The sequence below is a fragment of the Girardinichthys multiradiatus genome, chromosome 18 (genome assembly GCF_021462225.1).
Source record: "Girardinichthys multiradiatus isolate DD_20200921_A chromosome 18, DD_fGirMul_XY1, whole genome shotgun sequence".
Taxonomy (NCBI): Eukaryota; Metazoa; Chordata; class Actinopteri; order Cyprinodontiformes; family Goodeidae; genus Girardinichthys; species Girardinichthys multiradiatus.
In genome coordinates this window covers 51820519-51847451 of record NC_061810.1, presented here as the reverse complement: position 1 = coordinate 51847451, position 26933 = coordinate 51820519, and the positions used below count along the sequence as shown (strand labels likewise).

The following is a 26933-nucleotide window of genomic DNA, read 5'->3' as shown; positions in this document are numbered from 1 at the left end:
AACGTTACTGTGTTACGTTGTCACGTTAAAGTAATCTGCATGAAATGATAAAAAATAAATAAAAAACAATAACATGAATAAACTAAATATTAATAACGTTTGTATTAATGTATATGCAAGGATGTCTTATTTATGTTTTTATGTCTAAAATGACTCACTGGGATAATTATATGGACCACTGCCCAGCCAGAACTTATAAAAAAAAGGCTCAGGGGTTCTGATGTGAGGGGTGGATGTGGTATGTGGATGTGTGCTCAGGAGCAGGGACCAGGAAAGTAGGTACCGGTACGGAAAAAACTGTTATGGAAACACTGGCAAAGCGACCGGAGTGGAGTCGAGTAGGGCCAAATCGAGGCAGTGGAAAAGGGGCATAAGATGATGTCCAGCCGCCTCACTATGAGACCATGCCACCTTTCTATGCTGTGCTATGACATATCCTCAGGACTGCACCATGCTTCTTGCCATGATCTGAGAGGACTCTCTTGGACAGTGTTGGGATTCAGCTACAGACTAGACTAGAGTTTCAAAAACACTATGATTGGGCCACAGACCCTGCATGAGGTCAGCATGGCCAACCATATCTTTACATTTCTGAAAACCAAGTCATACACCAGAGGTACGCTGCCACCACACTTCACCCGGGACCCTGAAATGATGCAACCACAACAATAAACCACAACTCCTCCAATGAAGTTCTGTGCACCCTCAAAAACCTTGAACTTCACTCTGTCTTCGGCAATGTGGACCACGCTGTGATCCAAATACATCCCAGAGAGCGGCGCCAGAACCCTGCAAAGGGCATCTATGTTCTGGCTTACTTTTTAAGGTGATATTGTTGTCTCCAATCAATGTAAAAGAACCCTGAAGATGTACAGCAAACGGAATAAGTTGAGGACAAATACAAATGTCAAGCTTGAAAAACGATCCCCTTCGCATAAACATGTTTAAAGGGGACATATCCTGCAAAATCCACATTTTTTGCCTTTAAATCCATGTTGTTGTGTACTTGGAGTCTGTAGGAGAGCAGAAACGTTGAATTTAGTCTCTCCAGGTGTTGCAGAGATATCTTTATGTTCTGTTTGGGTCATATATTTCAGTCCGTTCAGTTTTCTCTGTCATCTGTTACATTTTTCTCAGTGTTTGCTGCTGAAGAGCTAAATAAGGTCATGGACTTCTAGCAGATCAATGTCACGTATCCATCATTTTTATTTCTCACTGATTTTGTAGTCCAAGCTGAAGTATGCTGAAGCTGAAAGAGGAAACATTTGGTTTGGTTGTTGGGTGTATTAAGCCACACCAGTCATTCCACCGTCCCCCAGCATCAGAACCTCTTCCAAGTTTCTGGTTAAATTACATTTTTCATGGAAATGTTCCCACATCAGTGGAGAAATTCCTCTTTGTCTGCATGAAGCTCTTCAAGGACGAGTTCTTCATCAACCTCCTCCAGTATGTAGAAGGATTTACTGAAAGACTTCATCTGATTAAGGGTCAGTTCCTTCAGTCTATGGAAACAATGGATGCAGCAAAGCGGTAAACTGCAAATGATGCTAAAATGACAAAAAACTATTTTACACATGAATTTATTACTACATTAACAGGTTTCATTATTGTTGCTGTTTTGTGTTGTTTCTGCAGCGCTAGATAATTATTATCAAACCACAAAATGGCCAAATGGATTAAAATTCAGCGCTCTTTGACCTTGAGGGGGGCGGGGTGTGAAGTGCCTCAGTAGCATTTAAAGAGACGGCACCAAAACTATTTTCAGACGCCCCTCAGAACAGGTAAAAGAGGAGCCTAAGGAACTACAAGAACAAGGAATTCAGACCAAAGCATTGAGGTTCCACTTTATATAGACCACAGCTGGATGATTTAAGGGTGAAAGGAAGGATTTAAAAGCATCATATTAAGTTATGTCTCAGATAAAACACATGAGAAAGTGCCTAAGAGATGTCCTTCAGTTTAGCATCTACGGCTCTATGAGAATTTCCTGGTTGAGTATATCCAAATTGCACATTTTCAACTTTTTCATCTTTGGTGTTTTAACATATCCAAGTTAACAAATGAGAACTGCGTGAGCCTTTGTGAGTTCTGCAAAGACAATTAAGGCTAAAATAGGCTAAACGAAGATAACATAGCGTAAGCTAAAGTAGGCTAATGTATGCTAAGGATGGTTCAATCAAGGTAAGCTAAATAAAGCAAAGGAAATTTAAACTAAGGTAAGGGAGACTCGGCTAAGCCAAAGCAAATAAAACTAGGGTGAGCTAATCTTAGCATTAGTCTGATAGCATAATTGAGTAAGTTGTTGCTATATTTAGTTTTCAAACCTTTCTAGTGACTTCTTTTTTTGTTTTTCAAAAATCGACTAGCGACAAATTTCGAGATTTTCTTCTGTGTTATTGGAGACTTTGGTTGCTACATGTGAAAGCCCAATCATTCTGCAGTTACTGTTCTTGCCGTGAATCCTTCCTACTTGCCAAGCACTGACAGGGAGTCAGTTTCACAGCAGCAGCCTCGCTGTGCAGCAAACCCAGCCTGCAGTCAGAGCAGACAGGAGACCCACTGCACCCTGTGTCCACAATGCAAATGAATTACATATGCCCAGAGCTGCCCCTGTTCATATCCTGGATTGCAAAGCAGGATGTAAATATAATGTAATATAACTGTATTTATTTGTATTCTAAGAAAACTGTTTTATGTAGTGTGGGTTCAGGCAAAGCTTTAAAGTTATGACATTCTTCATAAAGTTAATTTGTAGTTCTGAATATAATTAGTGTTCTTTACGTTTTGGCTCAGCAACATTGATATTCCTCTCACTACAGCCTGGATCACATGACCATGTCATCTAGCGACTTTTAGAACAGCCCATAGCTACTTTCTTTTCTGAGGAGTTGGCAACAGCAGGCCTAACTGATATTTTGGCTAATATGACTTAGGCAGTTATGCTATGAGGCTAACAATAAGGTTAGGTTGAGGTAGGCTAGGCTAAGGTATGATATGTTAAGGTAAAATTAGCTGAAGTCAAGCTGAAAAGAGTAGGCTAAGATAAGATCTAGTATAGTAAGGTAGACTAAGCCAAGGTAAGCTAAACAAAGCCAAGAAAGGATAAATTAAGGTAGGGTAAGCTAAGCCAAGTCAAGCTAAGGTAGGCTAAATTAACTCAACTAAATTAAGGTAAACAAAGCTAAAGAAGACTATGCTTGGCAAAGGCTGGCTAACCAAGGTAAGTTAACATGTTAAGTTACGTTAAGGTAGGGTAAACTGAGAAAGGCAGGGTAAGTTAGCCAAGATAACCTGAACTAAGATAAACTAAACAAACCTGAGGTCTATCTTTACAAAACAACATAAAACTGTTGTTTTGTAAAGATATTTTTATTAGAAAAATGCAGGCTTTGTTTAGAACCACCAGAACCATCATTGGGAACCACTTATTGGGTGGAAATATTATTTCCTGTCAAGATCCTTTCAGAGATTCTCTGGAAGAAAAATGGAAATAAATTATGTCTCCGTGACTGGCTGTTTGTAACAAAGACCCTCGTTTAAATGGTTTCCTATGTTCCCTGTTTGGTGTCAACCCGACCCGGGTTCATTCCTTGGAGTTTGGAGCCATTTAATGTCTAAACAATTCATGAATCTGAGTTAAGTGACTTAAAAACAAATAAGAATAGAAGATATCTGAAAATGGTCAGTACTGGACTGCTAACATGTTGAAAGTGCCCAAACTAAGAGCAAACCCTCTAGAAAGCCTAGAACATTATAAATCGAGACCACAAAGATTACAAAAATCGGACCGGAAAAAGGATAAAAAGGATGATTTAGAACTTGAAAGACTTGATCATAACTTCTTCATACAGACCACCTTAAACCAACTCTTTCAATCTGTGAAGCTTTCAAACAGGACAATGGCAGAAATTTTCAACCTAAAGATTCACCACGGGTTATTGGTTTTCTTATCTTGGTAATTAAATAGCTCCTTTAGAGAGAATGTGGTAGTAACTATGAAGCAGGAAATATGGAAGAGAAAAATGTTTCAACTTCTTGGGGTCTTTTAATTCCTCCTGTTAAACTTTTCATGTTTCTCGTTTCTTCGAAGAGAGCGTTAAACGATGACTCTTCTGTCTGCTTTTGTCCTCAGCTTTGCTGCTCAACCAAGGTAAGAGTGTTGGATTATTCCTTCTGCCTCAAACTGGAGGTCTAAGCTTGATTAGATTAGTAAGGAAATGTGTGTTCAGCTTAATCTTCTAATTATTTCCGCATTAACCCTGTTGTTTTTATATAGGATGTCAGAACATAATGAAAGAGGCTGTTTCTGAAAGCTGCAGATTAGTTTTACTCCATGTCCTCTGTCATATTATGTCTTCACCACAGGCCAAATATATTCCACATTTAATTACACAAAACTGTCCTAATATACAATTATCAGAAGAGCAGCAGATTTGTCTCAGATTAAATGGATTAGATAATAAATTCAGCCTGACTCAGCTCTCTTTCACTCTGTTTGCTCCTTCGCCTGCATGTTAAATGTTAAATCACATCATTGCTTTGGGTTTTTCCTGCTCAGTCAGAACCGTTCTTCCTTTGCTCTGCTGTTACCTGCATCATTTATACCTTTCCACTGGAACAGGGATGAGGAGCTGTCTGCTTTCACCGGAGTTACATCACAACAAACCTGAATGATACTCCGCATCAAGAAGTAATTGGTAGCGTTTCCCAGGTCATGATTAGTGTAGAAAAAAGAAAATGGTGTAATAAAAATATTAGGGATACATAATGGGTTGGTTTATATTTGAATTGACAAGCTTTTTATGGTCCACCACATCACACCTTCAGTTCAACATTTTGGTTTTTGTCATTGAATGAAGGCACACACAATAAAAAAATTAAAAGGGCCATTTCACAATTTATTACTTTAGACAACTTCAGTTCAAGTTGAACTAAAACACCAACAATGCACTGCAAGTGCTTTTTTAGGGAAGGTTTTATAAAAACAATAAAGATCCCAACAGGTTTAAAGCCAGACTTGAAGTTATAGAATTCCCAATTGTTGCAACATCATTGTTTGTCAAATAAAGCTTGACAGATTTTGATGTAGAGCTGGTCTAATTTTATCCAGATGCTGAGAAAGTAGTGAAATGACGCCAATACCACAATTTGTTGTTCCTACTAGAGGGTGACACGGGAGTGGATATTCTCTCCTGTCCCATCCCAATCCCAGGCCAGCATAACGAAACAAATCCTGTCCCGTCCCACTCCTGGTAAATTGACTCCCACTCCTGTGCCACTCCCATTTTAGTTTTCTTCATTTAGTCTTTTGGTAATTTCTTTCTTTGAAGGACCAGTTAGGTCCCTGTTTTTAGCTGTAGTAAAGGCCAGTTAAAGTAAAAAGAATAATAATGAAGAAATAAAATATTAAACAAGGAAACAGACCATGTCTATCTTAGTTTAATAAACAAAATGTACATAATTGTATTTTACTCATTTATTAAGTGATCGTTTCCTTTGAACAATGACATCACTTTTATGTTTCAAGTTGCTGAAACGAAAGAAAAATGCACCTAGTAAGAGAACTGTACTTGGTGAACAAAAGGACAAAAAGGCATTACCTTCATAATTTAGAAACTGTACCTCAATGGTTCACAGCCCTGGTCCTCAGGGACACCTTCTCTGCAAGTTTTAGATGTTTGTCTGCTCCAGAACACCTGATTTAAATTCTGACATGACCTCCTATACAGGCATCAAGAATGGAGGGTCAAACTGGACAAAATTAATACAATAAAATCATCATTAAATAAATAAATGTTGTGAATGTCCCATAAGTGAAGTAAATGTAACATGAAAGAAATGTAACATTAAATGTGCCATTAAATTAAAGGTACCATTTATTTATTTAATACATCATTAGAAACAATAAATGTACCATTATATCATGAAATGGACTATTATGCAATTAAATGTGCCACCGAATAATTAAGTATAATTTTAAAGACGACATGACGTAATTAGTGGTACACTTAATATTTAATGATGTATTAAATAAATTGTACATTTAATGGTACATTCAATTTTTTTCTATTTCACAACATATTTATTTAATATCTTCCCATGATGAAGCCTTTCTATACAGAGTCCGCGAGGGGACATGGGGGGATGTTTCCTCTTTCTTTTTACGTTCTCACGAAATAGTCTTTGCGTTATTTCGCAATACTTTGTGGGATAGTTTCCAAACCAGATAACTGCAAAAATGAAACAAACACTACACCCGTTTTGAGATTTATTGAGTTTTATTTTGAAATCAGCATTAAATAAAATTATCTTCAATCAGACTAAAAGACAGTTTTTATCCACAAGCTGTCAAACAAACTACTGAACAATAATACTTCATGAAACCACATCTGTGACACTTTATTTCCTTATTACTGCTGCATGATGGGTACTTTTTTTTGTACACCATTAGTGTTTTTGTTTTTATCGTGATTTGAACGGTTCTTCTTATCCTAAGCATTTAATTACATTGTTTACTGCATGTTAACCTGCATATGACAAATAAACCATATTAATGACATATCAGTGTTTGTTTTATGAGCAGTTTATCATCTGTGCTGTTGCTCCAAAATGCCGAACGCAAAAGTATTGCGTGGAGACGCAAAATAAATAAATTTCCCCATGTCTCCTCATGGGCTTCCGTACCTTACTTCTTAAATCTTTAGAGCACATGCAGCAGTTTTGTTGGTCAGATGAGACTTTATGGTACTTTTGGTTTGATGAATGAAGAGATGCAGGGTTGATTTAATCCAGAATCTGTCTAACAAGTGTCCCTTAATCACTGGTGAACTTGATTACAACTAAACACGGTTTACAAGCAGCAGACTGCGTGTTAAAACCGCTACATTCAACTCTCCTGAAGTTTGGTAATATTTGCGACTTTCCTGTCAGCTCTATGAGTTTAATAAATAAGTCTTTATTTCTGACTTTACGTTACAAATATAATTTTACCAGGTCCAGTTCTCCACCTGCGTTTGTTCCCTCCATCCTGAACGCAGGTGGAAAACATCGATCAGAAGCACTGTTGGCTTGTGGGTCATGTAGTTCGTTTGACTCGCATTATAGTTTAGGCTTCTTGGAAAAAAACTACACAATGGCGGCGTCGATCCAAGTTTTTTTTTCTTAAAGTTTATAACAAAGTCTCAGTTTTACATTTCTAAAGACAATTGATCCTAGTTTATTTCCCCTCCTATTGGTTAGCTCCCGCTCCCGTCTGCTCCAGTTCATGTTTTATCCTGTACCGTCCCAATCACGTGATCTTTACTGATGCTGTCTCCCGTCCCGCGGGATTCCCGTGGGAATCCCGTGACCCGTGGGACTCCCAAAAAAATGTCAGCCTCTAGTTCCTACTAATGGGACTACTGCTTAAGCAGTTCAAGTTCAAATGTTCAGAATGCTTTAAAAACTGCAGAATATAATCTAGAAATTTCAATGTGAAAAAATATAGAATATTAAATACAAAACTATGTTGGAACAAACTAAATAAATTGCAAAAATCTGGTAACAGAGCACTACTGGTACTGGTAAAACTCCCTTAAGTGACCAGTGCTGGAAAGCAAAGTCACATCTGATTGCTCAACGTACAGCGTCTATAAAATTACACATTCTGATAAAATACATTAATCTCAAACTACAGTTACCCAGGAATACAGAGATGGGACACTACTAAAACCTACAACAACCTGTTTGTTTTGTCTGAAGCAGCAGAAGTCTGAGCTGAATCACAAACAGCAGCTTAAGAAGTCTGAATGAACACAAGAGCAGATGAGAAAATGTTCTGCTGGAGATTAAGCAATACCAAAGCAGAGGGATTACTGCTGTAATCTCCTCCTACTGACAGTTAAAGGTCCACGCCCATTTAAACAAAAAACGTTTTAGATGACAGTCGGCCCAATGATCAGCGATATACTGGTCCTTCTCAAAATATTAGCATATTGTGATAAAGTTCATTATTTTCCATAATGTCATGATGAAAATTTAACATTCATATATTTTAGATTCATTGCACACTAACTGAAATATTTCAGGTCTTTTATTGTCTTAATACGGATGATTTTGGCATACAGCTCATGAAAACCCAAAATTCCTATCTCACAAAATTAGCATATCATTAAAAGGGTCTCTAAACGAGCTATGAACCTAATCATCTGAATCAACGAGTTAACTCTAAACACCTGCAAAAGATTCCTGAGGCCTTTAAAACTCCCAGCCTGGTTCATCACTCAAAACCCCAATCATGGGTAAGACTGCCGACCTGACTGCTGTCCAGAAGGCCACTATTGACACCCTCAAGCAAGAGGGTAAGACACAGAAAGAAATTTCTGAACGAATAGGCTGTTCCCAGAGTGCTGTATCAAGGCACCTCAGTGGGAAGTCTGTGGGAAGGAAAAAGTGTGGCAGAAAACGCTGCACAACGAAAAGAGGTGACCGGACCCTGAGGAAGATTGTGGAGAAGGGCCGATTCCAGACCTTGGGGGACCTGCGGAAGCAGTGGACTGAGTCTGGAGTAGAAACATCCAGAGCCACCGTGCACAGGCGTGTGCAGGAAATGGGCTACAGGTGCCGCATTCCTCAGACCTGGGCTACAGAGAAGCAGCACTGGACTGTTGCTCAGTGGTCCAAAGTACTTTTTTCGGATGAAAGCAAATTCTGCATGTCATTCGGAAATCAAGGTGCCAGAGTCTGGAGGAAGACTGGGGAGAAGGAAATGCCAGAAGTCCAGAAGTCCAGTGTCAAGTACCCACAGTCAGTGATGGTCTGGGGTGCCGTGTCAGCTGCTGGTGTTGGTCCACTGTGTTTTATCAAGGGCAGGGTCAATGCAGCTAGCTATCAGGAGATTTTGGAGCACTTCATGCTTCCATCTGCTGAAAACCTTTATGGAGATGAAGATTTCATTTTTCAGCACGACCTGGCACCTGCTCACAGTGCCAAAACCACTGGTAAATGGTTTACTGACCATGGTATCACTGTGCTCAATTGACCTGCCAACTCTCCTGACCTGAACCCCAAAGAGAATCTGTGGGATATTGTGAAGAGAACGTTGAGAGACTCAAGACCCAACACTCTGGATGAGCTAAAGGCCGCTATCGAAGCATCCTCGGCCTCCATAAGACCTCAGCAGTGCCACTGGCTGATTGCCTCCATGCCACGCCGCATTGAAGCAGTCATTTCTGCAAAAGGATTCCCGACCAAGTATTGAGTGCATAACTGTACATGATTATTTGAAGGTTGACGTTTTTTGTATTAAAAACACTTTTCTTTTATTGGTCGGATGAAATATGCTAATTTTGTGAGATAGGAATTTTGGGTTTTCATGAGCTGTATGCCACAATCATCCGTATTAAGACAATAAAAGACCTGAAATATTTCAGTTAGTGTGCAATGAATCTAAAATATATGAATGTTAAATTTTCATCATGACATTATGGAAAATAATGAACTTTATCACAATATGCTAATATTTTGAGAAGGACCTGTAATGCAGCTGATGGGCATCACTGATGAATCCAAGCGCTTCAAGACAGCCACGATGTTGAAAGTTTAAGCGTTAATGCATTAATGCCAGCAGCTGAATAATTAAATGCGATATCTATTTTATGCAGGGGGAAATACAGGGGTTGGACAATGAAACTGAAACACCTGTCATTTTAGTGTGGGAGGTTTCATGGCTAAACTGGACCAGCCTGGTAGCCAGTCTTCATTGATTGCACATTGCACCAGTAAGAGCAGAGTGTGAAGGTTCAATTAGCAGGGTAAGAGCACAGTTTTGCTCAAAATATTGAAATGCACACAACATTATGGGTGACATACCAGAGTTCAAAAGAGAACAAATTGTTGGTGCACGTCTTGCTGGCGCATCTGTGACCAAGACAGCAAGTCTTTGTGATGTATCAAGAGCCACAGTATCCAGGGTAATATCAGCATACCACCAAGAAGGATGAACCACATCCAACAGGATTAACTGTGGACGCAAGAGGAAGCTGTCTGAAAGGGATGTTCGGGTGCTAACCCGGATTGAATCCAAAAAACATAAAACCACGGCTGTCCAAATCACGGCAGAATTAAATGTGCACCTCAACTCTCCTGTTTCCACCAGAACTGTCCATCAGGAGCTCCACAGGGTCAATATACACGGCCGGGCTGCTATAGCCAAACCTTTGGTCACTCATGCCAATGCCAAACGTCGGTTTCAATGGTGCAAGGAGCGCAAATCTTGGGCTGTGGACAATGTGAAACATGTATTGTTCTCTGATGAGTCCACCTTTACTGTTTTCCCCACATCCAGGAGAGTTACGGTGGTGAAAGATTGGTTTGATGAACATGAAAGTGAAGTTGAACATCTTCCATGTCCTGCACAGTCACCAGATCTAAATATTATTGAGCCACTTTGGGGTGTTTTGGAGGAGCGAGTCAGGAAACGTTTTCCTCCACCAGTATCACGTAGTGACCTGGCCACTATCCTGCAAGAAGAATGGCTTAAAATCCCTCTGACCTCTGTGCAGGACTTGTATATGTCATTCCCAAGACGAATTGATGCTGTATTGGCCGCAAAAGGAGGTCCTACACCATACTAATAAATAATTGTAGTCTAAAACCAGGTGTTTCAGTTTCATTGTCCAACACCTGTACATGCAGGTAACCTGAAGAGCATAAAGGAAAATAAATCTTCTCAGGCAGATTTACCACCTAGTAAACATAAGCTCTGGTTGGTTGGTGGCTCTCGCTCTGTTGGCCGAGGACCAGTAACACAAACTGGGCCATGAGTTGACAGATGGATGGAATGACTGGGAGCATGTGTGAGCTCAGCAGCTAGTCCTGTGGGCTGAAATAGTTGCTGCTTCTTGTTCTCCTCAGCAGGCAGTTTCCTTCAAGGCTCTGTTCTGTCTCAGTGTGGAAGATTTTTTGACACGTGGCTTCATTTCTTTGCTCGCGTTTTTCTCAGATTTGTGGAGCTTTTGCAGCTCAGATGTTTCAGACTATTAAACCAAAACACAATAGAAAAGATAATGAGTCCAAACACCGTAGCATTGAAGCTTTCATATTTATCCACAGACATCAAAAGTTATTTGATGTTTGAAGTTCAACCAGCTCATCGTGGGCCTAAATGTCATAATCCGTCCGTCCATCCATCCGTCTTACACAAACTATACAATAAAATGGTTGATTTTCAGTTAGATTTAGTTACTTATAATCTTTTGAATATAACTGATTTGTATATTAAATGAATATAGCAAGACATTCGTTTATTCTAGTATGTGAACCTTGAGTAGGTGGAACAGGTTTGTTGTCCGCCTCTGCAGAACCGCCTGTCTTCTCCTGCATTTCTTTCAGTTTGCTGCTCCCTCACACAGAAAACACACATTACATCTTCCATATATCCTCTTCTTCTATCACTCTCTCTTATACATGCACAGTGAGACAAGCTCAGATTGATGCTGATGCTCCCTAGGCATAAAACACAGCACTCAACAAAATGGTGCTTCACAATCTATTATTGATTCTGGATCCTGGGAAAGACGTGACAGGCATTTTTAATTCCAGCTCATTGTTCCTGTTGTTCCCGTGTTTTTGTGTCCCACAGAGACTGCGGAGGGGCAGCTGAGCGCTGAGGAGGATGAGGCCCGGAGGATCGCTGAGATGGGGAAGCCCATCCTCGGGGAGCACAGCTGCCTGGAGGTGGTCATTGAAGAGTCCTACGAGTTCAAGGTGCATATTCTTTTGTTTCCTTGTGCTGCCCTCTATAGGCCATGTGTTGAACTTCTTTTGTGAGGCAGTTTAGATGGAACCTGCAAAAAAGAAATATTAAATAATCCAATCAAATCATGAATTACTTTTTAAACTTAAATCAAGCTCAAAATAATTTTCCTCAATTTACATCAATAATTTTCTTGTAGAATGGGCTTTGGACCTGCATAGTCACCAACGTTCAGTCGTGATTTTTGAGAACCACAAAAGGATCTTAAATGGACCACACTGTGGTCTTCTTGACATGTTTTATAATCTACATTTTGCTCTTTTTCCATCTATTGGACCCGGGTCTCATCCCTCCCAGCCAGCTGCTGCACAGTGGTTCTGAATTATTGAAGATGCATTAGATGCCCTTGATGCAGCAGCAGAAACTGTTCCTCCTGAAAACCAGTAAATTATGGCAGTTTTATCACTTAAACGTTCTTCCGCTCATCTCAGCTCATACCTGAATGCTCAGGCCTGCATCCACCAGGAATCATGAAAACAAGATTAATGAGTTTCTGCAGCATTCCCCAACAAAACAGTGGTCTCACCTGAGCGACTCTGTCACCTGTCTCTGAGTAATGCTAACGAAGTATGTTGTGCTTCTGATTGGCAGAGCACCGTCGACAAGCTCATTAAGAAGACCAACTTGGCGCTGGTTATCGGCACACACTCCTGGAGGGAGCAGTTTGTGGAGGCAGTCACTGTCAGCGCAGGTGAGCTCTGTTTGTGCGAGGACGGATCACAGCGAGGACATGAGGAGATGAATATGGCGGTTTATTATTCAGGATTCACCATCTGTGACCAGTTGGTGCTGAGGAATCCCAGATTAGCTTCAACTGTTAGGGCAAAACATCTGGTTATTAAGCTGAGTCTGTGCTGGTTCAACTGTGAAATAAGTCCTGTTGGTTGAGGAACTGCTTTCTTTAAAAAAATCATGAGCCCTTCAAGCTTTACCACAGCAGGAAAATTGTGATTTTTACAAACTTTCTCCTTTGTACCTGATACCTGAACCAGTTTTAAAATTATAAACATTTGTCTTCCTTTGTTTCTTCTGAGGGAGAAAAATCAGTTATTAAATTTGACTTGACAGCTCTCCTGACACCTGGATGTTAGCTCTCTTTTTGTTCCAGGTCAATTTAAACAAAAATCTCTGGACATTGTTCTCATTGTCCGGCCACTAACATCCACATTAGGAGAACATCTGGGATGATAAAAATGTTCCTACACCCGTTTAAATTTCAGATTTAACCACCTGAACAAGCAAGCTGTTTAAAGAAACAAATAAAATATAGTTTTTAACAACAAAGGACTGAAAGTGAGCAACAAAATGACAAGATGCCATAAAAACACACTGAATAGTGCAGCACTCTGATACATCGTGATACAGTATGTATCAATAAAGTATAGTTATCAAAATAATCATTATTTTGATATAATCTGTACAAAAAAATGATTTATTCAAATTTGCGTCAAAATTTATACAAGCTGACCCATTCACATTTACCCAGATTGTCTCACTTTTTCTCGGAAAAACAGGGAAGGGAAACTTTTAAATTAGATCTTTTTCTAAACGAGGGCTGAATGGTCCCCTTGCCTTTGGTTTTGCCCAAATAAAAGACGTTAAAATATTGTCATGTTATAATTAATAATATTTTATGTTATTAATGACAATGAACCCTGTACTTTCATAAAAGGTTGCCACTGTATCAAAAATGGTATCGAGTATTTTCTTAGAATCATGTCGACCCTACAGTATGATACTACATGATACGCTACAGTATCACACAAAATGATACAAAACGGTACCACACGGTATAGTACTCTCCATAATGCATCACAGCAAGGTACAGCATGATACAACACAACATCATACTTTAGGATACAGTGATACAGCATGCTGTAATGTGATACAGTTTCATTGGTTGATACTGTATTGTATTTATATAACACTTTTCAACAGTCTGACGGCGATCAAAGTGCTTCACAAAGCAAGAAGATATTGAGACAAAAAGAGAGTGAAAAAGAAGAAAATAGATGAATGAAAATACATTATGGCACAATTAAAATATGTAAAAACAATATAAAAGGATTTTAGAAAAAAAAATGTATAGAAATGTAAAAGATATTATCTGGATGGTTCCATCCAGATAATATCACACCTAAGTGACACTATGTGTGAAACTGAAATCTCAGTGATGGAGCATAGCTCTGCTGGTGAAGAAGACCACAGCTCAGGAGCAAAAACAGCAAAGAAATGATCTCCCCAGTTTTTACATCTCGTCCTGGGGACTTGCAGAGTTGTATGCTCAGATGAGTGCAAAGCCCTGATGTGGTGGCCAACAGTTAGTTTTAGAAATAATTTTTATTTATGCCACATCTTCAATGCATTTACAGGCCAACATTTAAACGTAAAACTGACTGGGGCTCACATAACCTAATGTCTCATCAATTTTAGTTTTGTTTCAGTAGATGCTTGATATTACCTCCATTTGTATTTTGACATTCAATCAAACAGTTAAAAGTTTATCCTTCAGTCAATAACAGGTTTGTTTGTTCAGTTAGTTTTCTAACAGATGCACGTGGTGCAGATGGAGCAAAGAAACATAGATCTAGAGGAGATTTCTGTAGGCTGGTTACCCTATCGGACTTTAAATGCAGCTCTTACAGGATGCAGCCTCTGGATTTGGACACAAACTTTGTTTTATTAAAAGGCAACAAAGAACCTGACCTTTGCTGTAAAAAGTGTCCACAAGTTTCATATGATAGAGCTTCAGGTGACATTTATAAAGAAAGTGCCCCCTCTAGTGGAAGTATCAGCTCACTGCAGGCAGGATTTGATCCAGTTTGGTGTCCAAACACTAGTAGTATGGATCTGAACATCTCTTACTTTTCTGCTCTCCTCCAGGCGACGGTGACGATGACGAGGAAGGGCGTGAGGAACGTCTCCCGTCCTGTTACGACTACGTCATGCATTTCCTCACCGTCTTCTGGAAGGTTCTGTTTGCCTGCGTCCCGCCCACAGAGTACTGGAACGGCTGGGCCTGCTTCATTGTGTCCATCAGTGCCATCGGTTTCCTCACTGCCATCATCGGTGACTTGGCGTCCCACTTCGGCTGCACCGTCGGGCTGCGGGACACCGTGACCGCTGTGGTGTTTGTGGCTCTGGGAACCTCAATCCCAGGTGGGTTTTTAAAGTCTTCATCCTGTTGTGTTTTGGTTCCTCTGCATCATTTTTGTATCTTTCTTTTTAGCAGTTTAAGATTTTTATGTCTTATTTTCATGTTTGTCATATTATTGTTTGATATTATTGTCCTTTTTTATAGATTTGAGATTATTTTCAGTGGTATTGTGTCTTTTTTGCATCATTTTGTATCTCTTGGTTGATTTTCGTTAGTGATTAAGCGTCATTGTGTGGTTGTTTTGTTTCTTTTTGTTACTGTTACATGTCTCATTATCTTTTTCATGTCTTTTCAGCTAAGGTCGGAGTTCATTTCTTTATGTTGTTTTGTTTATATGTTGTTATTTGGTACCTCACAAAAATAGTAAAACCGCTTCTACATGTCACATTTTATCATGTTACAACCACAAAATGTTTATATTTTATTTGGATTTTATGCTGCTAAAGGATCATATGTTTTCATACATTCCAATTAATCCTAATCATTGAACAGTTCAGTCAGATTCAGTTATTTATTCAAATTGGATAAAAAGTTTTTCTATCTAAGGAAACCCAGCAGATTGCATCCAGTCAGTGACTTGCAGCATTCACTCCTCCTGGATGAGCATGTAGAGACAGTGGACAGTCACTGGTGTTGACTTTGCAGCAATCCCTCATAGTGAGCATGCATGTAGCGACAGTGGAGAGGAAAAACTCCCTTTTAACAGGAAGAAACCTCCAGCAGAACCAGAACCAGGCTCAGTGTGAGCGACCATCTGCCACGACCGACTGGAGGTTTGAGAGAACAGAGCAGAGATACAAAGAGAACAAAGAAGCACTGATCCAGGAGTACTTTCTGTGGGAAGGAAAAGTAAATGTTAATGGATGTAGCTCCTTTAGTCGTTTCATCTAGAAAGAAAGAACAGATAAACTCTGAGCCAGTTTTCAAGGTTAGAGTCTGAAAGAGAGCACATAGAGTTAGTTACAGTAGAAGCTCAGTCAGTAGCCATGTCTAGGAGAGAGAAAGGGTTAAACACTGAAAGACAGGGCCATGTGGATCATCTGTAGAAGGTGAGCATTAAGTTGTTGCCAGCAGAAGCTCGGACGATGCCCCTCTCCAGAAAGGTGTCACAGGTAGACACAGAGCCAGGCCAGGTGTAGCTTCTAGGAAGAGAATAGAGAGAACAAAGTTAAAAGCTGAAATAACAGCAAATAATGCAAAATTGGAGAGCAGTATGAGAATGTAGCAGAGAGAGTGAAAGTGGTCATTATGTCCTCCAGCAGCCTAAGCTTATAGCAGCATAACTACAGAGATAGCTCAGGATAAACTAAGTCACTCTAACTATAAGTTTTATCAAAAAGGAAAGTTTTAAGCCTAGCCTTAAAAGTAGACAGGGTGTCCATCAAGAGCCACTGATGGTCATTTTTATACTAAAAACCACAAGGATTGGGATACCTCTCTCTGTCAGATTGACCATAACCATTGGAAAGGAGAAGGGGTCATACAGGTAGCAGAAATGGAGGGTGTTTTGACCTCAGCCATAACTGAGCCGGTTTAGGCTAAACCTGACTACTTCTGAGACTCTAGGAACCACCAGTAAACTTGCAGTCTGAGAACGAATTTTAATTCTAAATGTCTAAATGCAGCAGTTGTGTTTCTGGCCTCAGAGGTTCTTTAGAGAAGCATCATGAAGACCAAGGAACACAGCAGATAGGTCAGGGAGGAAGTTCTGGAGATGTTTAAAGCAGGGTTAGATTCTAAAACAATCTCCCAAGTAAGTCTTCCTGATGAGGGGGAAGAAGAAAGTCATTGTTGAAAGCAAGCCATAAGAAGTCCAGTTTGCCAGCTGCAAACATGTAGAAGAAGGTGCTTCTTCTCGAGTCCAAGGTTACAGAGACATATTTTTTAGGGTTAGGGTTAGGGGTTTAGTATGTGGTAGAAACCTAAAGCTGCTCATCACCCTGAACATACAATCCCTACAGTAAAACATGGTGGTGGCAGCATCATGATGTGGGAATGTTTTTCATCAGCATGGTTGGGGACGCTGTTCCTTGTTAACGGGACAATCGTGGAAGGAAAGATGCAGCAGAAGGCTAGAGATGGGGGTGGTGTCATCCTCCTTGGGGGTTCTAGTTCTCGTTGTTTTCATTGTTTCTCTGTTTTTCATTATGTTCTTTATTCTTAGTTTCATTCTTGTGTTCTGTTCTCTGTTAGACTTTTCCCTTTGGTTTGATAGTTTCGTGTGCGTTAGTTCTGCTCCACTCATATTAATTAGTGTCCTCCCTTCAGCTTCTGTGCCTCAGCTGCAGCTCATTTTCTCCAATTAGCCCGTCTGTTTTCTCTGCCTTCTTCCCTCCCTACCTCAGTATTTAAGCTCCTGACTTCTTTCTGTTCACTGCCTCATTCTCGGTTAAGTTTTTTTTACCCGTTATTCTCTCTAAGTACTTGCTGTTGTTCCATGTCTTCTGGTGATTCCCTGTAAGTTCTCTTTTCTATAAGTCATTAAAGTATTCTGTTACTACAGTGTGCCTCTGTGCTCGGGTCCTTTACAAACCCTACAAAGGTGGTGGCTGGAGGTTCACCTTCCAGCAGGATAACAACCTTAAACATTCCCAAATTGCACCTAAGTTCAATTGAGAATCTACTCATTGCAGGTCACACGTTTTATGTTTTTGTTCATAAAAACCATTTAAGTAACATCACAGCTATGCACTACTTTGTGTTTATCACAAAAATTCCAAATGAATACTTGGAGGTTTGTTGTTGTAATGTAGAAAAATGTAAAACTAGCATCGTGGTCTCTGTATGTCTGTTATTTACTGATTGTTCATCTTCATGTGGTTGTATTTAAGTAAATTTTACTCCTCTCCAATCAGCTGCCTGAATTTGTGTGAGTTTCTCTGCAGGCATGTACAAGATGCTCACTCCACCTTTCCTTGCAGATACCTTTGCCAGCAAAGTGGCCGCCACACAAGACCAGCACGCTGACGCGTCTGTTGGAAACGTGACCGGCAGCAACGCCGTCAACGTGTTCCTGGGGATCGGCGTTGCGTGGTCGGTGGCTGCCATTTATTGGGAGATCAAAGGACAACAGTTCATCGTCGACCCGGGTTCGCTGGCCTTCTCCGTCACGCTCTTCACCATCTTTGCTTTCATCTGCATGGCTGTGCTGCTTTTTAGGCGCCGGCCCTCCATTGGCGGGGAGCTTGGTGGCCCCAGAAGGTCCCGCCTGCTGACAACCCTGCTGTTCCTCGGCCTCTGGTTGCTTTACATCTTCTTCTCCAGCCTGGAGGCCTATTGCCACTTCAAGAGCTTTTAGTAACGGAGAAGCTGAATGTTTCAGAAGAGTATTGCCCAGCAACACAAACAGCCGTCCACTCTAACCCCCGGTTCATACGCTCAATGATTCAACGAGTTTAATACAGCTCAACGCAGCCTGAATGCATCCTGGTCTTCGATGCAGAAATCTTGAAATACAACAGATACATGTTCATATGTAAACAGATCCTTATGAACACAGCGTGGCTACTGGGACCATAGGAGAAGGAACTGAGCAAGTTTACATTTTACTGGTTAACAGAAAATTAGCTGGGCTGTGATGTTCATCACACCCAGGTGGGTTTTCTGTCCATCAGAGAATCCGAAACAAAACAAAATCCTTTCCTGCAGCTTCTCGTCCACAGGAACTTTACAGCTGAGGAGGTGGAGCACTGTGTGAAGAAATGAGTCAAATGTTTACAAATCGCTAATGTTATATGTGTTTACTACAGGAGGTTGTCATGATGCTTGTCTGAAAACGTTTGGATGAAGGCTGTCCTCCACATGCGTTGTAAATAGATCGGACACTGAAAAAGTTTGAGAGGATGAAAAGTATTTCCCTAAATGTGATCGTTTAACAGAACGCAGGAAACTGAGTTTAGGTCTTTTTAAAACTCGAGGACCTGGTCGTCAAACACCTTTGACATCTTTGCTCAGAAAATTGCCTCTTTACTGCCCCCTCTCTGTCTGAGGTGAGGTTTGCATGCATAAGCAGCTAGAAAACATCTTTCTGCTGGACCTTGATTCAGAACAGTTTCCTCCTCAGATAGATCGACTCTGAGCCGACACTAAGATCTGTCGCTCATCTCTTGTTAGCGTGCATGCCGACCGTCTCACGTATTACTGCAGCATGTAACCTTTAATGACTGCAGACCCACAGGCACATGCAGTCAGACGAGACAACAGTATTAGTTTACAGAGATTATGTTTTAAAAGCCGCTAAGATACAATGCAGTCGTTTAGGAAGTCATTCCAACCATCATTACTCTACAACATCTTCTGTTGGTCTGCAGGATTCTGGTCTGCAGTAAACTGATGCTCTCAGATAGCACACAACAGATGCCATAAGGAAAAACACTCACATATACATGTGGTATTTAAGCTTTTAGCTGTACAAACCGCCCATTCGCTCATACATAGTGTTAAACCTGATTGAGTTGTATGCAACTTAATCTGGCTGGAATGACTTTTGTCTGCAGTAATTATAGCTCTCCTGTCGGCAGCAGACAGCTGTCAGGACCTTCTTCACCTGAAACAGGACGTGAGAGGTGATTTCACTCAGTCATGTTTGTAGAGTCTTGCACTTCTGCATACTGAGTGTTGACCTCGGAGGGAAACAGAGAATGCTGCCCTGCAGGTGCTTCTTGATGCAGACTGACTGAGCCGGACTGAAGCTACTGAAACTACCGGCTGCTAAATGGACCGTAGAAACCAACCAGAAACCTAAACTGGAAGGTACAGAACCCTGAACAGACATTTCAGGTTTTTTATCTTCCAGGTTGAGGAAGATGAGAAGTCAGTGCTTGAAAATGTCTCTATGAATGCAGCAGACAATGTGAGTCATCCCACTACACCGATAACAATTTGCTTTAAGTAGTAGCTTGAACCAATGAAACTTTATCCTAAAATTGCTAAATGCTCGACATCTGAGGCGGTCATTACTGTTATAACAGGAAGGATTTGAGTCTTTTACCCAAAAATAACAGAACTTTGTAAACTTTCTAAAACTAATTTTGTATCTTTTCCCTGCAGCTGAAGCCAAGGTAGACATTTTTATATTTCCAGACAACATTTAGGTTCAACAGGTAGTGCAGATGACATTATTAGATTTTAATTTCTTAAACTGATCCAACAGAGAAAAATATCCAAGCATCTGGTTTACAGACACACACAGGCTGCTGCCCTATATGGAAGCCTGAAACTGCCTTAACCAAGTCAAAATAAAGGTAAAAATACAAATGATTTCATAAAAAAAATTTTGCCAAAATGTTTAAAGATATACTGTTTAATAACTTCAGTATATTTCTTTGATATCCTGATATTTCTTTGGGTTTTCCCTGTTTGTTTCTCAACAATAATTTTTCTTAATTGGGCTGTTTTTTTGTTTGCCCATTTTCAGCTCGCAGTTCTTTACAAAATAAAAGTAAGAAGGATAGAAAAAACTGAAGGGCTTAATTTTGGTTTATCTGGAATGAGTAAGCTTTGTCTTAAACCAGTCTGGAATGAGTTTGCTTGTCTAGAATCGGTCTGGAACGGATTAGTTCCTCTCAGAACGCGTGGACTGAGCTGAGCTTGTGTGGAATCAATTTGGAAAGAGTCAGATTTGGCTAGAAAGAGTCTGAAATGAGTTTGATTCATCTATAGGTTTTAATTTGGCTGGGATAACTCTGGAATTACTTTTTAATGGGCTTGGTTGGTCTGGAACAAACTTGGATTTGTCTATAAGGTATTTGAATTGTTGGAATTAGTTGTTCTCAACCCTGGTCCTCAGGCCCCTCAGGCCTTCACGTTATAGATGTTTCTGTGCTCCTGCACACCTGAATCAAATGACTGCAGTACTTCATCACCATGACTTTTGTAGCCTGTTGGTCTCCCATTCATTTAAGTTATGTAGCTGCAGGGAAACACCTAAAACATGCAGGACAGTGGGCCCTGAGGACCAGGACTCAGAGCCACTGGTCTGGATCAGCATCTGGCCTGTCTAGGATTAGTCTTAAATTGATTCTGTACATTAAAAGCAAAGTAGCCAATAAAGCTGCTTCTGATTCAGATTTTCTTTTCCCCGTTCAGTCTGGAATTAGCTGATCTGTAATGAATTTGGTCTGGAATTGTCTAGATTTGGTCTGTAGTGAATTTAGTTTGGATTGGGTTTATTTGGACTGGAAAATGTCTGCAATCAATTTTGTTTCTGTGGGCTGAGTTTATCAGTCTGGACAGAGGTGATTTGGCTGCAATGAGACTGGAAAGACGTGGTTTGTCTGGTTACAGTCTGGAATTAAGATTAGAGAAGACAGACTTTATTGATCTCACAATGAAGAAATTAACTGACAGCAGCTCTCAGTACCACACAAGTAGGGTGCAGATAGGAAAATGTGCAATCAAAGAAGAACAAGGTAAATGTGCAAAACAAGTGGTGATAGTAGAATAAAATAAAATAAAATACCTTGTGTACAATAACAGTGGAGATGATTGCAGGTATTTACAAATACAGAGGTTATTACACGAGTTACAGTAGAATTAAACAGTCTGACAGCGGTGGGGATGAAGGACCATGAACTTGGTTTGTCAAGAACGAGTTTGGTCGGTCTAGAATGAATCTAGAAGAATTTGGCCTTGTCCATAAGCAAAGTGAGTTTGTTTAGAAATGGTCTGGATTTACTCAGGTTTACCTTTATTTAAGTCTTGAATAAGTTTCACCAAAAGTAAAAGCACTGTGAAACTGATGTTCTATCCTTACTTTCCAGGTAAATGTGATGAAGAGATTTAAATTCTATCCTCTTCTTCAGAGACTCACTCGTTGGAGGACTGTAGGGAAAGATGAGCTCTTTCTTAACATCTTAAAAAAGTGCTTTTAGCAAACTGAATCAGTAATAAACACGGAAGTTAAAAAAAAAAAGGTGAAAGTGAATCTTGAATCCTGTTAGAGTAAAAATAAGATAAGAATTTCTTATAAAATGTCTTTGAATTGGAAAATACCAGATGGGCATGACTTATCCAGTCCCCCTATTTAACCTATTTGGTGAATTAAATTGTTGATGCATTTATTGAGTAAATTGAGAATTTTAATATTTCAACATATTGGTTTATGTCTCTTTGTTGCATTTCTTTTTGCCCTTTAGCTCCATCATGAGACAGATGGAGGCTCTCTAAAAGGAAACATAAAAAAAGAATTGTGATAGAAATCAAAATGTGAAGGACCTTCATTGAAAAGTCCAAAAAAAGTCTAAAAGAAAATATACTTTGGGAAATAAATGGGAAAATGTAAAGAAACGGGTCACTACGTTTAAAACTTCATGATTTAATTGACTTTTCATGAATGTTGATATATTTATGATCTGGTTATACAGTTTTGTATCATTTTTCTTGGTATTGGCTGGTTCTGTCTCCCATCAGCTTGTTTCTGTTGATGAGTAATTATTATGATGAGATCATTTATTTATTTTTATTAAAAGATAAGCTGTGCCGCAGGTCCTTGAGGGGAACGGTCTGCAGTTTAGCTCAAGGAGTGCCCTCTTTATGTGCAATACAGTTCATGTAGTCTCATCAGTTCACACCTTCTCCTGCCACAGTGTTTACTGTAGCCCTCTGTGCATTTCTTCATCCAGTCCTTGTGAGGGAGGGCTTTTAAGTGTAAGTAGCATGTTTACATGACGAAACAGTGTGGATATCAGTCTCTGGCTGCAGCGCCACAAGGTTCTATTGCTGCCTGGAGCAAAGTCTACATCGCATGTCAAACACAGGCGTGATGAACTTCTGTGGGATGGAGAAGTGATCAACACCAGCTGGAACTCTTCCGACCCCGGCGCTCCCAGCAGAGGTGATCCAGATGTGGCTCAGCAGCCGGGAACAGAACTGCTCACAACGTCCCCCCAATGTTCCGTGTTTCCGTGAACTTCTGTACTAACTGTTTGCTGTTCCTTAGATAGATGTGATCCACGCTTACAGCCGCCTCCCCCAGTGTGTTCTGTGCTTGCCTCCCCTCCGTGTCCCTCTGAACATGCATGATGAATCCGTGTGTTTGCGTGTTAGCAGCATGGTCTACCTTGACGAACGCCAGAAGACTCCTACATTTTCAGATTGTGGCTGTGAAAGCACAGCTGCATACAGAAACACGCCTGTCTGCTGTTTCCTCCTCTGTTGTGTCAGAGCAGCTCATCCAGGATCTCTGTGTCTGTGTTGGTGTTAACCCTCCTCCCCAGGTCTTGCTCTCTGTGTCTCTCTGTGAACTTGTTTTATGTGTTTAAAAAATAATTCTCTCTGCCTGAATCTTTGTAGGGAAACTATGACTGAGTAATTATAATATCATGTGATAGATATATACATTTATTCAGTATTCTAAGAAGAAAATCAGAAGAAAAAAACATGGCATGAGATGTAATGTGTAACTGAAAGAAAATGAAGGCCTTCAATTGAGTGACGTTGAACTTAGTTAAATATAGTTTATTTATTTTCAACGTGTAATGAGTCCAAGTCGTTATTGTTGCATTAATGTGGAAGAACTTCAGAACCGGGTGTCCCTAAAAAGCTGGAAAGCTGTGTTGGCTGTAAAAAAAACAATGATTCACAGACACCTGATAAATGCTAGCTGGATGGTTTCTCTTCTTTTGGCTAAATTATGGCACATCTATGTTTCTAAAGAGGATTTTTTATCTTGATTTATCAGACATGTGGACAAATGGCAAAGCCTTTAATCACCCTCATTACGATTTAGCAGGATTGTTTGCTAGTCGTCCGATCCTCAAAAACTCCAGAAAAATGGCGTAAAAATGTGTGACATGATCAGGAATAGCTTCCTCTTCCTTCAGCATCGAGGCAGTCCTGTGAAACTGATTTCTTCTCTTACACATTTCTTCTGTTGTTGTCAAACATCAATATATCAGATCATCAAACTGTTTGTAATACCGGAAAAAGATCAGCTGAATAAATACAGGAAGTAGTTGCCAAATGATGGTTTCATTTATTAAGTAATAAAAGCTATCCAGAAAACAGGGCCCCTGTGGAAACGTTATCGTACCTAAAACTAATAACTTCCATCAAGTGTTTGTTATCAGTGAGTCTTATGTCACTGAGGAGGAATTTTGACCCGCTCCTCTTGTTTTAATTGCAGAATTGTTTTAAGTCAGCCATAATTCCAGCATGAACAACCTGTTTAAGGTTATGCCACAGCAACTCTATCAAAGGGCAAGTCCAGACTTTAACTAGGCCACTCTGAAACCTTCATTTTTTACCCATTCAGAGGTGGCCTTTCCTTGTGTGTTTTGCATCATTGTCCTGCTGCATAACCCAAGTGTGCTTGCACCTAACGCCATGAGCAGATGGCCAAACATTGTCTCTCAGGATTTTCTGGTAGAGACCAGAAGTCATTGCTCAGTGAATTCACGGTTCCAGCACATCCTCCAGGTATTGAAGCAACAACCATCACACTACCACCACCTCCACCTTTCACTGTCAGTATAATGTTCTTTCCCTGAAATGATGTGTTAGTTTTACAGCAGATGTAACGTGACACACTCCTTCCAAACAGGTCCACTTTTTGTCTCTTTAGTCCACAGAATATTTTCCAAAAACCATGAAGATCATAAAGCTGTTTGGTTTTTTCTCCATGGAGGCAATTTTTGCGCAGTCACTCTTTCATATTGTTGAATCATGACCTCTGACCTTAACTGAGACAGGTGAGGTTTTAAGATGTTGTTCTGGGTTATTCTGTGACCTCCTGGATGAGTCGTCGATGAGCTCTTGGAGTAATTTTGATAGGCCGGCCTCTCCTAGGAAGGTCCACCACTGTTCCATGTTTTCTCCATTTTTGGATAATGTTTCTTCTGGTGGTTCTCTGGAGTCCCAAAGCCTTAATGGGAACTCCCATCAGGAGTGGTGTGGTGCTTCTTGTCAATTCATGCACATCAGTTGGCACTGTTAGCACACTTTGTTTGTGTGCATAAATGCTGAAATGTGCTGGAACAGGAAAGAGTACTGGACTCCAGGCTTTGACAGTTTTTATTAGAGGTGTTGATATTTCGGAAGAGAACCGGTTTGATCATTGGGTGCTGCGCCTCAGAGTGCCCTCCACTCAACAGATTGAGTTGCCAAGGGGAGTGGTTTGGTAAAATGTAATAGGGGTGTATGTCTTGACGTGAATCTGAGGCTGCTGATGGAGGTTGACTGTGATAGAAGTCCATGACATTTTTTCTTATCTGTTCTTGAAGTTCCTTGGATTGGGGCATAATGTGTTGCTTTTTCAAATCTCTTAGCCCACTTCATGTTGGCAGACAGGTTCTGTTTAAGATTCTTTGAGTCAGTAATCAGATCTGGGTGTGGGCAGAGAAATTGAACTACCAAAGGTGTGGTTAATGGCATTTACTTCATGTAAATAATGTAAAAGAGGTTACAATTATATTGGCTGGTTTGGTTAACTTTTCTTCCCTAAATTAATGAAGTTAACATTTGAAAACTCATCATTGTCGTCTTCCGCTTCATCCGAGACCAGGTCACAGAAGCAGCTGACTCAGTTGAAACACCCAGACGTTCCTCTCCCCAGACACCTCCTCCAGGGGGAGCCCAAGGCGTTCCCAGGCCAGCCGAGAGACATAGTCCCTCCAGCGTGTCCTGGGCCGTCCCCTGGGCCTCCTCCTGGTGGGACATGCCTGGAACACCTCCCGAGGAAGGCGTCCAGGAGGCATCCGATATAGATGTCCGAGCCACCTCAACTGGCTCATCTCGATGTGGAGGAGCAGCGGCTCTACTCCGAGCTCCTCCCGGATGGCCGAGCTCCTCACCCTATCTCTAAGGGAGTGCCCGGCCACCCTACGGAAGAAGCTCATTTCAGCCGCTTGTATCCGGGATCTCATTCTTTCGGTCATGACCCAAAGTTCATGGCCATAGGTAAATTGAGAGCTTCTCTTTTCGGCTCAGCTCTCTCTTCACCACAACGTACCGGCACAGCACCCCCATTACTGCGGCAGCTGCACCAACACATCTGTCAATCTCCCGCTAGATTCCCCCCTCACTCGTGAACAAGAACCCAAGATACCTGAACTCCTCCACTTCAGGCAGGAACTCCCCTCCAACCTGATGAGGGCAAGCCACCCTTTTTGCAGTCGAGAACCATGGCCTCTGACTTGGAGGAGCTGATCTTCCTAGAAATCCTGTCCATAAAAGTTATGAACAGGACCGGTGACAAAGAGCAGCCCTGCCGGAGTCCAACATGCACCGGGAACAAGTCCGACTTAGTGCCGGCAATGCGGACCAAACTTCTGCTCCGCTCGTACAGGGAACGGATGGCCCCTTATAAAGGGCCCCCGACTCCATACTCCTGGAGCACCCCCCACAGGGCATCACGAGCGACACAGTCGAATGCCTTCTCCAGGTCCACAAAACACATGTGAACCGGTTGGGCAAACTCCCATGAACCCTCGAGCACCCTGTAGAGGGTATAGAGCTGGTCCAGTGTTCCACGGCCAGGACGAAAACCACACTGTTCCTCCTGAAGCCGAGGTTCGACTATCGGCCGGACTCTCCTCTCCAATACCCTGGCGTAGGCCTTACCAGGGAGGCTGAGGAGTGTGATCCCCGACCGCCACGCAATGTTGAAGAGGCGTGTCAACCATGACAGCCCAACAACATCCAGAGACTTGAGGTACTCAGGGCGGATCTCATCCACCCCCGAAGCCCTGCCACCGCGGAGCTTTTTAACCACCTCGGTGACTTTAGCCTGAGTGCTGAAAAAGTCCCCAGCCTCTGCTTCCACCTGGGAAATGCGTGACCGCCAGATTGAGGAGATCCTTGAAGTACTCCTTCCACCACTCGATAATGTCCCCAGTTGAGGTCAGCAGCTCCCAACCCCCACTGTTAACAGTGCTGCCGAAGCACTGCTTCCCCCATGGCCTCGGACTTGGAGGAGCTGATCTTCATCCCAGCCGCTTCACACTCGGCTGTGAACCGCCCCAGCGCATGCTGTAGGTCTTGGGT

At 41.1% G+C, this 26933-nt stretch overlaps 1 protein-coding gene across 7 annotated transcripts in view; it reads left to right on the top strand.

Annotated features, from left to right (window-relative positions):
* LOC124883813 (sodium/calcium exchanger 2-like) overlaps positions 1 to 23422 on the top strand; it is a 238931-nt gene extending 215509 nt beyond the window's left edge. For all 7 annotated transcript variants that reach the window (XM_047391167.1, XM_047391164.1, XM_047391170.1 and 4 more), the window contains 5 exons: positions 4133 to 4150; positions 11621 to 11745; positions 12386 to 12485; positions 14678 to 14953; positions 17873 to 23422. In XM_047391167.1, coding sequence (XP_047247123.1) covers positions 4133 to 4150; positions 11621 to 11745; positions 12386 to 12485; positions 14678 to 14953; positions 17873 to 18249 — 896 coding nt within the window. In that variant the 3' untranslated portion in view covers positions 18250 to 23422. The remainder of the gene's footprint in view (positions 1 to 4132; positions 4151 to 11620; positions 11746 to 12385; positions 12486 to 14677; positions 14954 to 17872) is intronic.
* Positions 23423 to 26933: the final 3511 nt, after the last annotated feature.